Consider the following 14,909-nt stretch of genomic DNA (forward strand, 5'->3'; position numbering starts at 1 on the left):
AAGCGATATATGTAGCTATACCAAAGTGATGGCAAATTCAACTACAGAAGCTGCAGAAATACCAATATAGCTTATTTTAATGTTTTAAGTTATATCCTAAGAAATTGCCATTTAATCCATGAGTCTAACACAGTAAACAAAATGTTTATTAGGAAAATACCTAATGTGAAGTGGAATGTAATACAAGCATTTTTTGTACCTCTACACGTCATGGTAATTCGTGTTTTCTGCGGAAGTTGACAGCATTGCCAATTAGTAAAATACCCACAACAACGCAACGTGCTCACAAAAAAAAAAGAAAAAAAAACGCGCTGGTGGAGAGATGCGGGAAACTTCGGGAAGGAAGCCGTGAGTGCGTCACCGTCTCAAACCACCAACCAAGTGATGATAATGTGCCCGTTCCGGCCCGAGTTTGTTTACAGTTGGGCACGCGCAGCTAGCAAACACTATTGGTGTGCTAGCTTCACCTCAGCGCTGATACCCGGGCCAGCTATCCGCTGATGTTTTACGTCAAAACCGTGCCAGCCCTCAAACGGGCGAGGGCGGACATCCACTTTAAACGGTTAGTCTTAAACCGAGCAGTACGTTGCACCGTGACCTCCAGTTCGACGGCCCAGACGGAGCATGACGGTGTCAGAAGCCGCGGCGGGTCAGAGTGTCCCGGACTGTCTGGGAGAGGAGGGAGAAGGAGAGAAGGCACCGCCGCCGCCGCTGCTAATGAGATCTCCGTAGACTTTGAGCAGACCCGGGAGGCTTACAAGAGCAAAGACTCATTAGAGCTTCTCAGAAGTTTGGTGGTTTTCAAACTTTGTTCATATGACTTCCTGGTTGATAAGAACAAAGAGGTAATGAGGCGCTATCTCACCGCGCAGCCCGGCAATTTAACACGAAGTCTGTTTGTTAATGTGCCTTTAGGTGTTCAGATCACTTTCTAATTACAGTTTTTTAAAAATAAAGTTGAGCATAAATACTGAATTCTATGTGAAACGTTCGCATAACAAGCAAATGAGATGTCACAATCAAAGAAAACAGGTGTAAGCAAGTCACTGGACGATAAATTGTATAGTATAATACAATATTATATTATATACTATATAATACAATTTAATTGCTACTATGTTATTTTTTACTAATAGATATAGCATTGACAGTGATGTTGACAATTTCTTTTCAAACAATATGGGAATATTCCCATTTATGTCAGCCATAAGTAGCGTTGAAGGTAAACAAAAGTTCTGTCAGCTGATCAAATCTCAACCATAGGCTGTATGTAAAGTAATGTACTGTAGGCTATATATGTTCTCATATGAAGACAGGCCTAACAGTTTCCGCTCCACCCTTAAATGCAATGCACACCTCTCAAGTTGCAACCTGTTTTTCAGCTATCTAGTCCATGTTACATAACCTCAGCTGTCCTGTTATTGTAGTGTACTGTTAGCATACAGGCTGCTGTATAAATCTATCAGGGCACAAGGCAGTTTCCATTCATCTAAGACTTTTAAGCAAATGTGTTATATACATGGGAGTAGAGTGCATTAAAACACATCCAGCATGGCACACATATTTACATAATCAATGGGGACGATGTAAAAGACATGATGAAAGCCCAAAACATATTAGAATTACTAATCAGAAATGTAATGTATGTAATGTCCTTCCCTTTTTGCCCAGGTAATGGATCTGGCTAAGAAGATTCTAGGCCAGAAAACCTTTGACCAGTTCATGAAGATGACATTTTATGGTCAGTTTGTGGCTGGTGAGGACCACAATGACATCAAGCCACTGATTCAGAAGAACCACTCCTACGGCGTTGGCTCTGTCCTGGACTATAGTGTTGAGGAAGACATCAGTCAGGAGGAAGCGGAGCGGAAAGAAATGGAGTATGAAAATTCTATTGCTTTAGTTAATAATACAATAGACTCAACCCCGTTACAGTGATAACCATTGTTGCCTCACAGAAGGAAGGTTTTGGGTTTTGACATGCTTGTTGCCTAACGTGCACATCTTTGGGCTCACGGTTTTTTTTCCACTGTCCAAGGACATGCACCAGAGATGAATGTGTAATTCTAAATTGGTTGAAGGTTTGGAATGTGTTAGCATGGGTAATAGACTGGTGCCCTGTCCAGACTGTTCTTTGCTTCCTGCCCAATGTCAGCTGGAATAGGCTCCAGCCCCCCCACACCTCACCTTTGTAATGTGTAATACCTTTGACCTTATCCAACCACATCTGGTTGGATAAGGTCAAAGGTATTACACAGTGATGTACCAATATATTAGGCAGTATTTGCTTTGCCGACTGCCATCAGCTTATTAATTTTAAATGACCTTCAACTATTGCAGTGGCTGATATTTGCTGTGTCCTAATAATGTTCTAGTCTTGATTTCTTGGATCCCTTGTCCCTAATTTGTTTGTTTTCACACCTGTACTGCAGCCCTGAACGTTTATCAAAACCACCCAGTGGAGATGTATGTGAGAAAACAAGTGGTTGACGCAGCTGAATTGCACATTTAACAGTTTTTACCCTGCCAGCGCCCTGGTAAAATGTCGGTGTAATGTCTAATGCATCCATCTGAGAATAGAACAGACAATTGCTTACCCATGCAGCAGCTCTCACCTAAACCAAAGTGAGTAATTTCAGTTTTATGAACACTTCTGATTGGTATTATCTCCTGTTATGCTGTACAGGATGCAGGGCAATTGTGGACAGTGCCCTGACTTAACTTAACCTGGAATTCATTTGTGAGAACAGCTATAATGTGGTGAAGGAGGAAATAACTCAAAAAATTTATTTCTTGATAATGATTTTCTCCCCTGTTGCACAAAATGGGGAATACAAAAAAAATCATCTATACCCTTTTTTATTTACATATCAGTATTGACCTAGAATTTCACAATTGGTTCAGGCCCAAAATTGCATGCCATTACTGTCAAAGACACATTGAATTCAGGCTATGCTTGTCTGTATTACACATATTACAGATTAAAAAAACAAAACAACACAAAGCAAAAGCAAATTTTTTGCATTTTCTTGTAGTTTAATACCAAATATAGATGTGTTTTTATTGCAGCCAGGAGGTCGATCTTCTTTACACCATGAATTGTTGGCATACTTGTGGCTTTCTAGTGTGGAATTGGCTGGCTGAAGAGAATTTCTCACTTGCTAGGTATTGCCTCGTGCAGCTCGTGTGACGGGATTCCTAAGTGATCTGTGAGATGATGTAAACTTGGACAACAGTGCAAACCTTTTGCAAGCAGTATCTCTGTGGGCAATAGCAGGACTTTTACTTTAGTTTCAGCTTTGGGCATTCATGCATTATGAGTAATGCACGAGTGCCATTTTGGTCCCCTTTGGAGATGTTCCAGAGACAAATCAGTAGAGAAAAGGGAATATTTTGATTCCTTTTTCTTTGAAGTAAAAATGACAAATGTACTTGTCAGATATACTTAGCAAAAAAGTTAATATTGAGGAAAAAAGACTGACCTTTTCTAACTCTCAGAATTTCTCTAGTTTTATAAAGCTCAGATGTGATGAATAAATGGGGCTACCTCTAGTCAGGTATCTTATGGTTAAGTCTGTTGACATAGAGTGACAGCTGACAGTGATAACATCTTGAGCCAGACATAATTTTTTGTCATCCTATCACATTCTGTAAAGTGATAAAACTTCTAGGTAAGCTCTTTGCTATAAACTCCCTTTTATTTTAACTGCATATATTTTTTAGACCTCATCACTAGTAACAAGATGTCATGGCACAGCTTTGATATCCTTTGTGTTGGGGGATGCCTGCTTAGAAACATCAAGCGAGGTATCAAATCTGAGCCTAGAAAGATATTGTTTGCCAAACATACACCTTCAAACATTGAGACTGTAGGACAAGGCACATTAAGCCAGCTTGATCTGAGACAGCAGGTTTGACAAGTTCTCCAGTCATATGTCAAGATAGCAACAACATTAGTCAGTTTCTTCCAAAAGAAGGAAGATACAGTATAAGGAACAGAAGCAAATCCTAGCTTGATGTTGAACGCATTATATTTACAGTGACAGCCTTTAGATGTGTAGACCATCTATACTAAAAATACATTCCCAGTTTTACACTTTAGATTTGACAAATGCACGCTTTTGAAGGCTTGCATGCTTTTTAAAGCAGCTGGGTGCCAGTGTTTTGTGCTGGCGATAAAATATATCCCAAATGTGACACAGAGAGCGTAACACAAATGTTATTTGACACCGACACTGTCCACTGAAGCTGTTTAATTCAATTTAATTTTCGGAGATTTGGCGTCTTATTTTTTAGGGCTGAAAATCAATCAATAGTATCTGAACGACAGCAAAAAAATTTCTAGGAAATAGTAAATCTCTCTCTTATTTTTAAGCATAAGCAGATTGTATATAAAACACTATCATGCAAGGGAAGGACAAAAGAAAAACACAACATTTAAAATAGTACACTTTTAGACCATGTCAGATGGACTCCATTGTAGATTTTGCTTTTAAAAAGAGTCCCTGTCAAAAGCAAGCAAAGTTAAAAGAATATGGCTCCCTTTAGTTTTCCTGGCTTTGAAGCCTCTTGATGTCTCTGATGTCCAGGATGCTTACTGTTTAGTCATCTGTTTGGTTACATGAGCTCCCCTGTGCCTTATGATGAGGGGGGAATAGGTCAAGTGTGGAGTGATGGTGCAACTCCCCTCTGCAGAGGGTGAGCAGCAGCAATTCAGCAAAGCATCAGTAAACACAGTTGCAGCCTCGAGCATGCCACTGCCACAAGACCACAATGTTCACAGAAAAAAGTGCAAGTTTTCACATTTTTGAAGTTGCCTAAATTCATGACCATGATCTTTTATCCTTTCATATAACTTCTGTTTTAGCTCATGTGTGTCTGCTGCAGAGAAAGAGAACATAGGTAAGCTGCCTTATTTTTTTCCCCCTCATTTGTGGACAAACTGTACTGTGAGATGTAATCAAAAGTAATGATATGCAAATGTGTTTTTCACTCACAGGCAAGGACCACAGAGAGAGAAAATATCAAGCGCACAAACAATTCAGCGACCGCCGTGGGGGAGTGACCGGAGCCCGCACATATTTCTATGCTGACGAGGCCAAATGTGACCAACATATGGAAACCTTTATCAAATGCATCAAAGCGTCTGGTAGGCAAACACAGGAGAAGCCACACTTGTATGTGTTTGCATTGAAGTTGTAGTCTATGACACCAGACATCATTCTATCGTACCATCACACTGTTATCTTTAGTTTTTTGTCATTTCATTTATTTTAATGTTATGTGCCACTTGTAGGTGGGAGTTCAATGGATGGTTTTTCTGCCATCAAAATGACTGCACTAGGACGGCCTCAGTTTCTGGTAGGCACTAAAGAGCGATGAAAAAGTCAGTGTAAGCTTTTAGTTTTGCTGAATGACACTACTTTTTTTCTACAAAAGCTCCAGTTCTCAGAGGTGCTGGTGAAATGGCGGCGGTTTTTCACCTTCCTAGCGTCACAGCAGGGTAAAGATGGCTTGGAGGCCTTAGAGCAGAGGCTGGAGCTTACACAACTGCAGGTAGTATTTTTTTTCTTTTTCCATGTTTTTCGCATTGATGAATTATGGTGATACTTGTGTAATATGTGCTAAACATGTCAGATAGGTTTTACATTTCCATAAATGCACAACTGGGATAATGCAAGACGTTTTTAGTGTGTGTTGTGCAGAACTTTAAATCTCTGTATTCTCATAGGAGTTCATGACCAAACTGGGTGCAAATGGTGACTTCTATGGCTGGTTTACAGGAAGGAAAGAGGACTCGACAGGGTAAGCGAGACCGGACTTCTCAAATAGTTATAAAAGACGTGTTGACACAGATAAATATTTCATTAGTTGTGAAGCAGTTTTGCAGAAGAAGTAATTCATGAAAAAAAATTGTATGGAAATTTTAAACTAATATTAATTTCGAAAAGTAAATTAAACTAAAGAAGATATTCTTAGTTCATGCATTTGATAATTTATTTTATACAATGTTTAATACTATAAAATACGATCCCTTTAATATATGTTACTACTTCTAAAAAATGGAAGAAATAATCATCACTTTCCTTTCTGCTAACCTGACAAAATTTGGCAAGTAATAAAAGTAATGATTAATAATAAAAAGGGGGTAGCTATAAATATGTCTTTGACTTTAAAAACATAATTATCCACAAAGTGGCCAGTAAGACAAAAAAACAAAAAACAAAAAAGATTCTGGTAACAAAAAGATACTGGTAATAGTTTCACCAAAACCCTGTTCCTGTAATACTTTCCATCCTTTTTCCTGACAGATGCATTGACATGCTTGACTGGAACAGCCTAATAGATGACAGAACAAAGATATCGGATCTGCTTGTTGTTCCAAATGTAGAGGTCAGTAGCATAGAATCCTGAAAAAGAGAGAGATTTTTTTGTTGGGATACAATAGATTAAAGAAAACAGTTTTCAAAATTAAGAAACACTTTTAAAATATATTTCTACCATTACTCCTTGGAGACTACAATTGACTTAGATAATACTGCTCCAAGTTTGGCATGCTTTCAGGTTGTAGCAGGCAGGAGAGTTTTAAGTGTCAGCTGCACCTGCTGAGCTAATTCTGACTTCTAAGCAATTCATTCATATGTACTGTAGCTGCCATAGGCTGTTGTTATTGATCCAGTTATTTTTGTTCCCTGTTGTAATATGTTCATTTCAGAAGCAACTGGAAAAACTGAAGCAAAATTAGTAATTAATTGTGATGACATTTAAAATAAGGATTTCATTACTAAATGGTCATTTGCTCTCTGGCTGCTATAGTGAAAATGAAGTGCTTTTTGAAGTTTAAATGTTCTTATCTGAAGTTATTTTACTATAACCAGACCTTGAACACAATCAGCTCAATTACACTGCAAATAGTAAACAGCCATTTGGAGTTTTATTTACTTAAAAGTCTGCAACCTTTAACTGCAGATTTTCTGCATCATTCATTGGAATTTCTAGGGTGAATGACTTAGCCCTGGATTAAGAAGAATCCATAAAGTGGGAAGACTAATAGGTGTCATGCTGTGTGATATTTGGTTTATTAGTATCTCACAGTGGATTCTCTCCTGGGTTGTTTTCATAGCTAGGTAAGCTGGAGCCTCTGCTGGGGAAGTTCACTGTAGAGGAGGATCAACAAATGAAGCGGATGTTACAGCGTGTAGATGTCTTGGCGAAGGTAATTACATACCAGCCACAAGGACTGATTACCATACATGAACATGCCCACACTTAGAGGCAATTTGCTGTTTAACTACTATGAATAAACACCTATAGATCAACTATATGCGATTAGTAAGATGTTTTTATGTGTGTCGGTTAAATGAGATTTGTAAATCTTGTAAATATAATATAATTCCCATAAGTATATAGCTACTATAGTCTATAAAAGCTGCACTGGTATAATTATAATAATAATTAAAAAAATTACAGGGATTATTATTATTATTACTGTGTTTTAATGTCACAGTGTTAAGAATCACTGATTCTTTTGTTTCATTTATTTAATAAAAAATGTTCATTAATTCAACCTTGAAAACTATTTTAATGAAACTCTAGGATATTAGATGATATTACACCAAAATAATGAGATCTTTCATGTTTCAGCATGCCCTAGAGAGTGGTGTTCGTTTGATGGTGGATGCAGAGCAAACCTATTTCCAGCCAGCCATTAGCAGACTAACACTGGAGATGCAGAGGACCTACAACGGAGAAAAGCCTGTCATTTTCAACACCTATCAATGCTACCTAAAGGTCGGGGCCTACAGCGGGCACAAAAACAGATCTTCAAAGCTGCAAACTTCTACTAATGCCTTGCTTATGCAAAATGTTTCTGTGGTGAATGGGAGGATTGTTATTGTCACTGAGTGATTAAATCCATGTTCTCAGCTCACAAGAAACCTCAAGTTTTGACAATGTGCTTCTTTAGGTTAGTAATATATTCAGTGTGTTTGAAATAGATCCAATGAACAGTTGTTGAAAATAGCTAAAAAACCCCAAACAAATAAAACCAAAACAGATGGAGATTCCTCTCTTTATTAATGAGATCCATTGACACAGCCGTTGTAATTTTTATCGAAGAAAACATGCTGTGACAGGTCCAAATGCCAGCATGTAAACAGATTTCTATTAGTCAGCCAAGCTGGGCTCGAAAGAGTGACGCGACAAAGACGAGAAAACAATAGTGGTGGAAATATGGTGATTTATTTTTTGTGTGTTTTTCCCAGCATTATTATTATCATTATGATATCAAAAGTGCATAGGTTCATAATAGGTTCATAATAGTTGTATTTTTAGAATATTATCTGTTGGTTACAACATAACTACAAGGTTTATTGTGAGTGTTTTATTTTTTATGTTGCTGGCATTTACAGTCATGAAAAAAGAAAATTTTCACCGAGCTTTGTGCAATCCTGTGAAAAACCAAATACTCCTCATAGTTCAATAGTTTATAGAGCCGCCTACAGGAAAAACTTGAAGTCATTATTTTCTGTAGGACTTCTGCAGTCTCTCAAATCATTTGGAGGAATTTTTAAACATTTCACTATGCGGTTGTTACTTTGGTTCACTAGTGGGCATTTGTTTAGGCACAGGTCTCGAGTTGATTGAGAGGTTAATACCTTGATTCTTATAAAATATTTTCTTTTGTCCTTTGGATCCAAGCTAACTAATGAGCTCATATCTAAAATCCTTCCGCATACGTAGAATACAAGGTGTCCAGGTCCTGTGGCTGCAAACCAAGCCCAAATCATCGCCCTCGGCCCTGCCATTGTGCTGATATGCTGTGGTGCTATACATCATCTCCACATTGGACAGTTGTTTTGTTTTACAGAGTTTGTCTTCCATAGTTCTTTTTTTGTTTGTTTTTCAGCTCTGTATATAAAACATGTTTTAAAACTGGTACCTAAACTTAGAGGACTTGATTTTCATGAGTCGGTGCTCCTCCTTTTTGTTCTGCAGGAGGCCTATGACAATGTAACTATGGATGTAGAATTGTCTCGACGTGAGGGTTGGCACTTTGCTGCCAAGCTGGTGCGTGGGGCCTACATGTATCAGGAGCGAGAAAGGGCCAAAGAGATTGGATATGAAGACCCTATTAACCCTGACTATGAGTCAACCAATAGGATGTACCACAGGTAAGAGCCAAGGCTTGTCAGTCTGTTTGTTCTGCATAAATCTACACATGTAGAGTTTGATTGCTGTTAGCCAAGCTCTCATTTTTCATATTCAGAGAGGAACAGTCTGCTTACTGTAGTTTTTTTTAATTTTTTTAAATTTTTTAAAATAACAGAATTAAACTGTCAACCTTTTAGGCACCGGATAACACCACAGGGGACAGAGTCTTTTATTTGGAGTTACTGCAGTCTTGTTCTTATGGCAACAAGCTTTCGTCTCAAGAGTTTGAGAAGATTTTGATGGAATAATGTAATCAATGAAGAAAAAACTCAGGATGCTTAATTGGATACAGTATAACATGAGGTGGATTCAGAACATGCAGATGGTGATTATGAATATCGTTAGCTTCATAGCATAAGTGCCTAAGTCATTTTTTTGTGTTTTGTGTTTCAGACGGACAGGATGATGCAGCAGTGGTAGGGGAGTAAAGTTAGGCAAAAATCTCAATTTGACCAAAAAATGACTTAGGCACTTATGCTATGAAGCTAACGATATGTGTATTAATATAGCCTTACTAACAGAGAAACAAATGAACAGGGCCAGATTTCTGTTTACATACTGTGAATACTTGATGTTTATAGAGATTTTTTATGGAGTATAGGTTTGTAAAAGTAGTCCCACACCTTACAATAAATGTGATCTGCTGATGAAATTGATTTATTTCAATGTGCCATGAAACAGTGTAAGCACAATAGAATAAAAATGCATATTTTATAGTGAACAATATAAAAGAAGTTACTAATTCCTACTTGAAAGACAAACAAACCCATTATTATGACTACCTTAATTGTCCCTGTTGTGTGTCATGTATTTGTGCAAGGTGTTTGGACTATGTGTTGGATGAGATTGCACTCAACAGAAAAGCAAATGTAATGGTGGCTTCCCACAATGAAGACACAGTGAAACACACCTTAACAAGGCAAATTTTATGCTGTATCCAGTAACTTGAAACTTAAAACTATAATTCTTTCATACAAAATTGCATCTGTATAAACATGCTTATATTTTTATCCTCTCTCAATCAGAATGAATGAGCTGGGTCTCATTCCCACAGAAAACAAGGTATACTTTGGTCAGCTACTTGGCATGTGTGATCAAATCAGCTTCCCACTGGGTAAGAAAAGTACAGAAGCAGAAATACACAACCATGCAATGTCTAGGTACCAATCTGTCTTGTCATAAATAGTAAGAATAATTTTGACAGTGCCAGCCAGACAGGCCATACACCCTGTGATGCTTTCAACTCTGTCATAAGACCTTTAAGTTGCACAAACGTACCTCACAGGCCCCAAGGAGTGCACATGTAGAAGCCAGTCTGCATGACATATGAGCCAAGACACCTCAGTATTGAACAGTCCTCTTAACGAAGTGCCTCTCCTGGATCTCAGCGCTTTGTTTGTCAGTCAAAGCTAGACATAGTGGTGGCAGGCAGTTGTCTGTCAATGTGAGGCTGAAGCTGACATGGCCTTGACCAGTATTGATGTAAAGAGACAGGCATGTGTTTCTTTGTTGCTTTTTTGAGGGATAGAGCTGCCAGCACTGCTTTTGAATCCTGAAACAATAAAGAAGTTGTTTCATAAAATAAAGCAGACTGGAGCTGAGACCCATATTATTTGTCCATCACTTACTGCACCAAATGTACCTTAGTTAGTTTTTATAATTCAGTTTTCAGATAAGCTGTTACTCAGGATGTGCTTGTCAGGGCAGAGTTTATTGTATCATGTTATAATGTTTTGGATGGATTAGTTAAAACAACATTTATTTCGACAGAGCTAAAGAGTTAAGCCCTGGCAAAGCAGTTTCACAGTGTGCGAGCCTAACTGACAGACGAGAGGAAATCTTCAAATAGAAATGCTGTAAACTGAGGATGTCAGTGCAAATACTGCAGTCTCGTCTGATTACACAGATCGTAGCAAACATTCAGTGAGAGAAACCAATCAAGATGATGCTCATGCTGTGGTTCTATAGAGTTTGTCCAATATAATCTGTAAAAAGTATACTCTCCTGTCATTTAAACTAGTCAGTCAAAATGATATTTTATGAAAAGGAATTTCATAATATTGACAAATAAAGAGAGAAATAGTTTTTGTCTACATTTATCAATCCCATTTTCTTTTGTTTCTCTCCAGGCCAGGCAGGCTTCCCTGTCTATAAGTATGTTCCCTATGGACCAGTGAATGAGGTAATGCCCTACCTGTCTCGGAGAGCACAGGAGAACCGAGGCTTCATGAAGGGGGCCCAGAAGGAGAGGGAACTGCTTTGGAAAGAGCTGAAACGGAGACTTGCCTCTGGAGAGCTTCTTTACAAACCAGTGTACTGAAAAGAACAAAAGATTTAGTAAAGATTATTGAGGGTTTCTTTATCTGGTTCTTTGGTTAGTGTCCATAATCATAGCTGCCTGTGCTGTCTTTTTTAAGCACATCTCTTGTTTTAATCTATATTTTGAATTTTTTTTTTTTTTTTACTGATGGACTATTTACATAGGTCACTAGTTTTTCTTTTTCCTACTAGTGTTTTTCAGCATTCTGCTCTTGCAGGATTTTATCCACCTTCACTCCATTCACTCCTTCTGTTCTGCACCTCTACATCCATAAGCATTTCTCATTTTGTTTTCCCACTGTCTGTAGAGCTCTAATATCCATCATATGGGCAACTTTACTGCTCCAGAAGGACTTCCTAAAATGTCAACAAGACTGGGCTGGGCATCTTTTTTTATTGCTCTATTTATTTTCAAGGAGAACGGGAATCATAAGAATAACATGCTTGATATAAATGTTAGCAAAGTAAACTATATAGGTATATCTACTGTATATGTGCTTCTCAGTACTGTATGTTTGTTTTTGAGGTTGCACTGACATTTTTAAAACAATACAAGTTTATGTGTCATGAAGAAGTATAACTGCCTCATCAAAGCACATCTTTCTTCTTCATCTTTGTTATTATATTCACTAGGAGAAGTTATATTTTTGCCCACAGTATGTGTTCTATACTCAGACTGAAAGTTTCCCCAATTTTGGTCAATTCATGTCCAAATCTTGATTTTAAATCCAACTCTTAACTTAATTCAGATCAATCCCAGATCTCTTAACCATCTGTCTGCTCAGTCTCATAAATAATTGTTAAACATATAGTTTTTAATTCTTGATCAATCTTTTTGACGATGAGCTTTGTAACTGTAAAGCAAATACAATAATATCAACAATAATTTAATCCTATTAGTCTTAAAAGGTTGATTAAGTATTTTCTTGGCTTTATCACTGAAGTGTATCTCCGTTATAGTTTCCTACCTATTAATAGTTTTCTTCCCTTCCTGTGATTGTGGTTCTGTTTCTATGGTTAATAGGCTGAGTACTGATGCCATGCTGGTGGAGAAGTGAACGTTTAAATCTGTGTCTCTGTTATAGTTGAATTGTTGAGGCTCTTTCTCATTGTTTGTGGCTTGTTGATGTGGGCACTTTGTCTTGTTTCTCCATTTTGACTGATCTACAGCATGCCCTTATCCAATTGGGGGGTCTATAAAGCAAGCTAAATCTGGTCTCAAGAGGCTGAAAGCCCCCTGAATCTGGCATTGATATCTGTTTTTCTGGTCTGTCTGACAGACTGGACCTCTTACAACAAAGATACCTCCTAGCATGTTGGAGCACTATCTATTACATTAGACAACTCTGTGCAATTCTGATTTTTGACAATGTAAATATGTTTAACTCAGAATGTATTTGTTGAATTTGCATCTTACCAAATATGCTTGTGAAATTGCTAAATATGTGAATATAAAGTATGTGAAGTCATGCTTATTTTTGATGTCTTTGACGGAAATGCTATAGCTTTGAACTGTTTGTACAGCTTGAGTTGTTTGAGGTTTTAATTTGGTGACATATTCTGCTTGGTTATTGATGCGCAATTAGTATTTGAGTCAGAGGGTAACCAAGCTTCATGATAATTATGGCCTTGTCATTTTATGAGAGCAGTCGGTGCTCTGTAGACCATCATTTAATTACCCATGATGCTATGCTCAATACAGTTCACAGAAATTGGATGCATTAATCATTACTCAGAAGAAACTTTAGTGGCTGTCCAGTTTTACTGAGGCAGAGCACCGCGGAGGTGTCACCGTTGCTGTGTTCTATCAGTTTAATTAAGAATCAAGTCTACTTTTGATGTAAGATGTGCCGTTGGGTATACATTTGCCAATAAATCCCTTCTTATAGGGTAGTGGAGTTTTTCTGGTTAGCATGAGTAGATTCAGAAGTGAAAAATTCTACCCAAGTTCTAGGTCAGCAAAGCTCTAAGCACAGCAACAGTTCTCTCTACATCAAAAGCACACAAGAATGTAATAACATCAGCATAGACTAATTTACTTTATATAATGAATGTTGACATTGTATTATGCAAGATGTGATGTGTGGCATACATAACTGGCTTCTTTGGGCTCTTGTTTCTACCATTTTGGACCTAAGTTTGTGTCTTGGCTGTGGCCATTGGCTTGGAACACAACAGCCCAGGGTTTTTCAAATAATGACTACTTACACTGTGACAGGTTTTGTTTAAATACATACAGAACATCAATTTTCAGGGGTGTGACTTTGAAAAGTTTTGTTTTTCTGTAGAACAAAGGCTAGATTGGATTGTTGCCGCATTCTAGGCGTCACTTAAGCTCTAATCAGGATTTGTATGCCAATAGATAAAGTGACAGTATGGTGGCTTTGAGCCATCCAAGAGTATTATGTTTTGGTTTTTTTTTATCTTTTGACAGCAAACTGAGAGATTAGTGGCTCACAGTGCACAAAATAGATAACTAGGCCAATGCACATTAACTTCAACATCTCTAATCATATCCTCAATTTTAAGATAATGTTAAAATTAAGAGGAAACTTCGGGGGAAGTGTGCAAAACTATATTGTAAATTATAAATAGTAAAAAAAGTCATTCTGAATGAGAAAGTAGGAAGAGTTTTTAATTTTTTTTTATCTTTGTAAAATCCTTACATGCAGTTTGTCGTAACACCTGACACCTAACATTTACACAATTTTAATTGCCTGGGTCAGCCAAAAGTTGGCGAACCGGAAACGGTAAAATTAAGTTAGCTGTTTATAGGCTTAATTAGTTTGAAGGCCGATGAGTTGGCTATGGTGTTTAAATTGTTTTCTTCTTCCATACAAATATTACTTAATAAAGTGGAAATAGAGAAAAGTGCAGAAAGAAGACTTCCAAGAATAGACAATAGACTCTATTTCCTGACATTGCACCATAATCACAAGATCATTTCTACATGGCCAGTCAGAATGACAAGCACAGTATAACTCAGCATCAGTGAAAATGCTGCATGACATCTTGTCAATATTTTATAACAACATCTGAGACAAAGTTGGCTCAAATGTCTAACAAGGAGGAAGGGCTGTTAACTTTCTGCAAGACACTGACATTTCCTGGTAAAATAATTGGCAATGCTTAACAAGAAGGTATGCATAAAATCCTAAGTAATTACAGAAACACAACAAACCAGAAACGTTGCTGCTTAGTCCTAATTAATGAATACCTCACACATGGTTCCTGAAAAATACTTAATAGGCTATGCTCTATAGTCTGCATCCATTTTACAAATGTACTTTGACATTGTATGCTTATTTACTCTGTAGACGACCTTTAATTAATAGTTCAGTACATAACCCCTAGTGAAACAAACCAAAACCACACAG

At 37.6% G+C, this 14,909-nt stretch overlaps 1 protein-coding gene across 4 annotated transcripts; it reads left to right on the top strand.

Moving 5' to 3' along the window:
* The first annotated feature begins 241 nt into the window (after positions 1-241).
* prodhb (proline dehydrogenase (oxidase) 1b) lies at positions 242-14,406 on the top strand. Of its 4 annotated transcripts, XM_005928855.3 has the most exons (14): positions 248-845; positions 1,672-1,880; positions 4,868-4,902; positions 5,000-5,149; positions 5,297-5,361; positions 5,440-5,556; positions 5,732-5,805; positions 6,312-6,393; positions 7,124-7,216; positions 7,645-7,791; positions 8,998-9,173; positions 10,034-10,132; positions 10,239-10,327; positions 11,343-14,406. In XM_005928855.3, exons 1-14 carry the CDS (start codon positions 501-503, stop codon positions 11,531-11,533), a joined length of 1,872 nt encoding a protein of 623 aa, XP_005928917.1. In that variant the 5' UTR covers positions 248-500; the 3' UTR covers positions 11,534-14,406. The 4 variants fall into 4 exon arrangements, 3 of the variants coding, with proteins under 3 accessions (XP_042079368.1, XP_005928918.1, XP_005928917.1); XR_006054693.1 differs by lacking the exons at positions 10,034-10,132; positions 10,239-10,327; positions 11,343-14,406 and adding exons at positions 9,351-9,548; positions 9,705-10,027 and having other exon boundaries at positions 242-845; XM_005928856.3 differs by lacking the exon at positions 10,034-10,132 and having other exon boundaries at positions 245-845.
* Positions 14,407-14,909: the final 503 nt, after the last annotated feature.

Source organism: Haplochromis burtoni, unplaced genomic scaffold (assembly GCF_018398535.1).
Source record: "Haplochromis burtoni strain Fernald_Lab_line unplaced genomic scaffold, NCSU_Asbu1 Contig_111, whole genome shotgun sequence".
NCBI classification, from domain to species: domain Eukaryota; kingdom Metazoa; phylum Chordata; class Actinopteri; order Cichliformes; family Cichlidae; genus Haplochromis; species Haplochromis burtoni.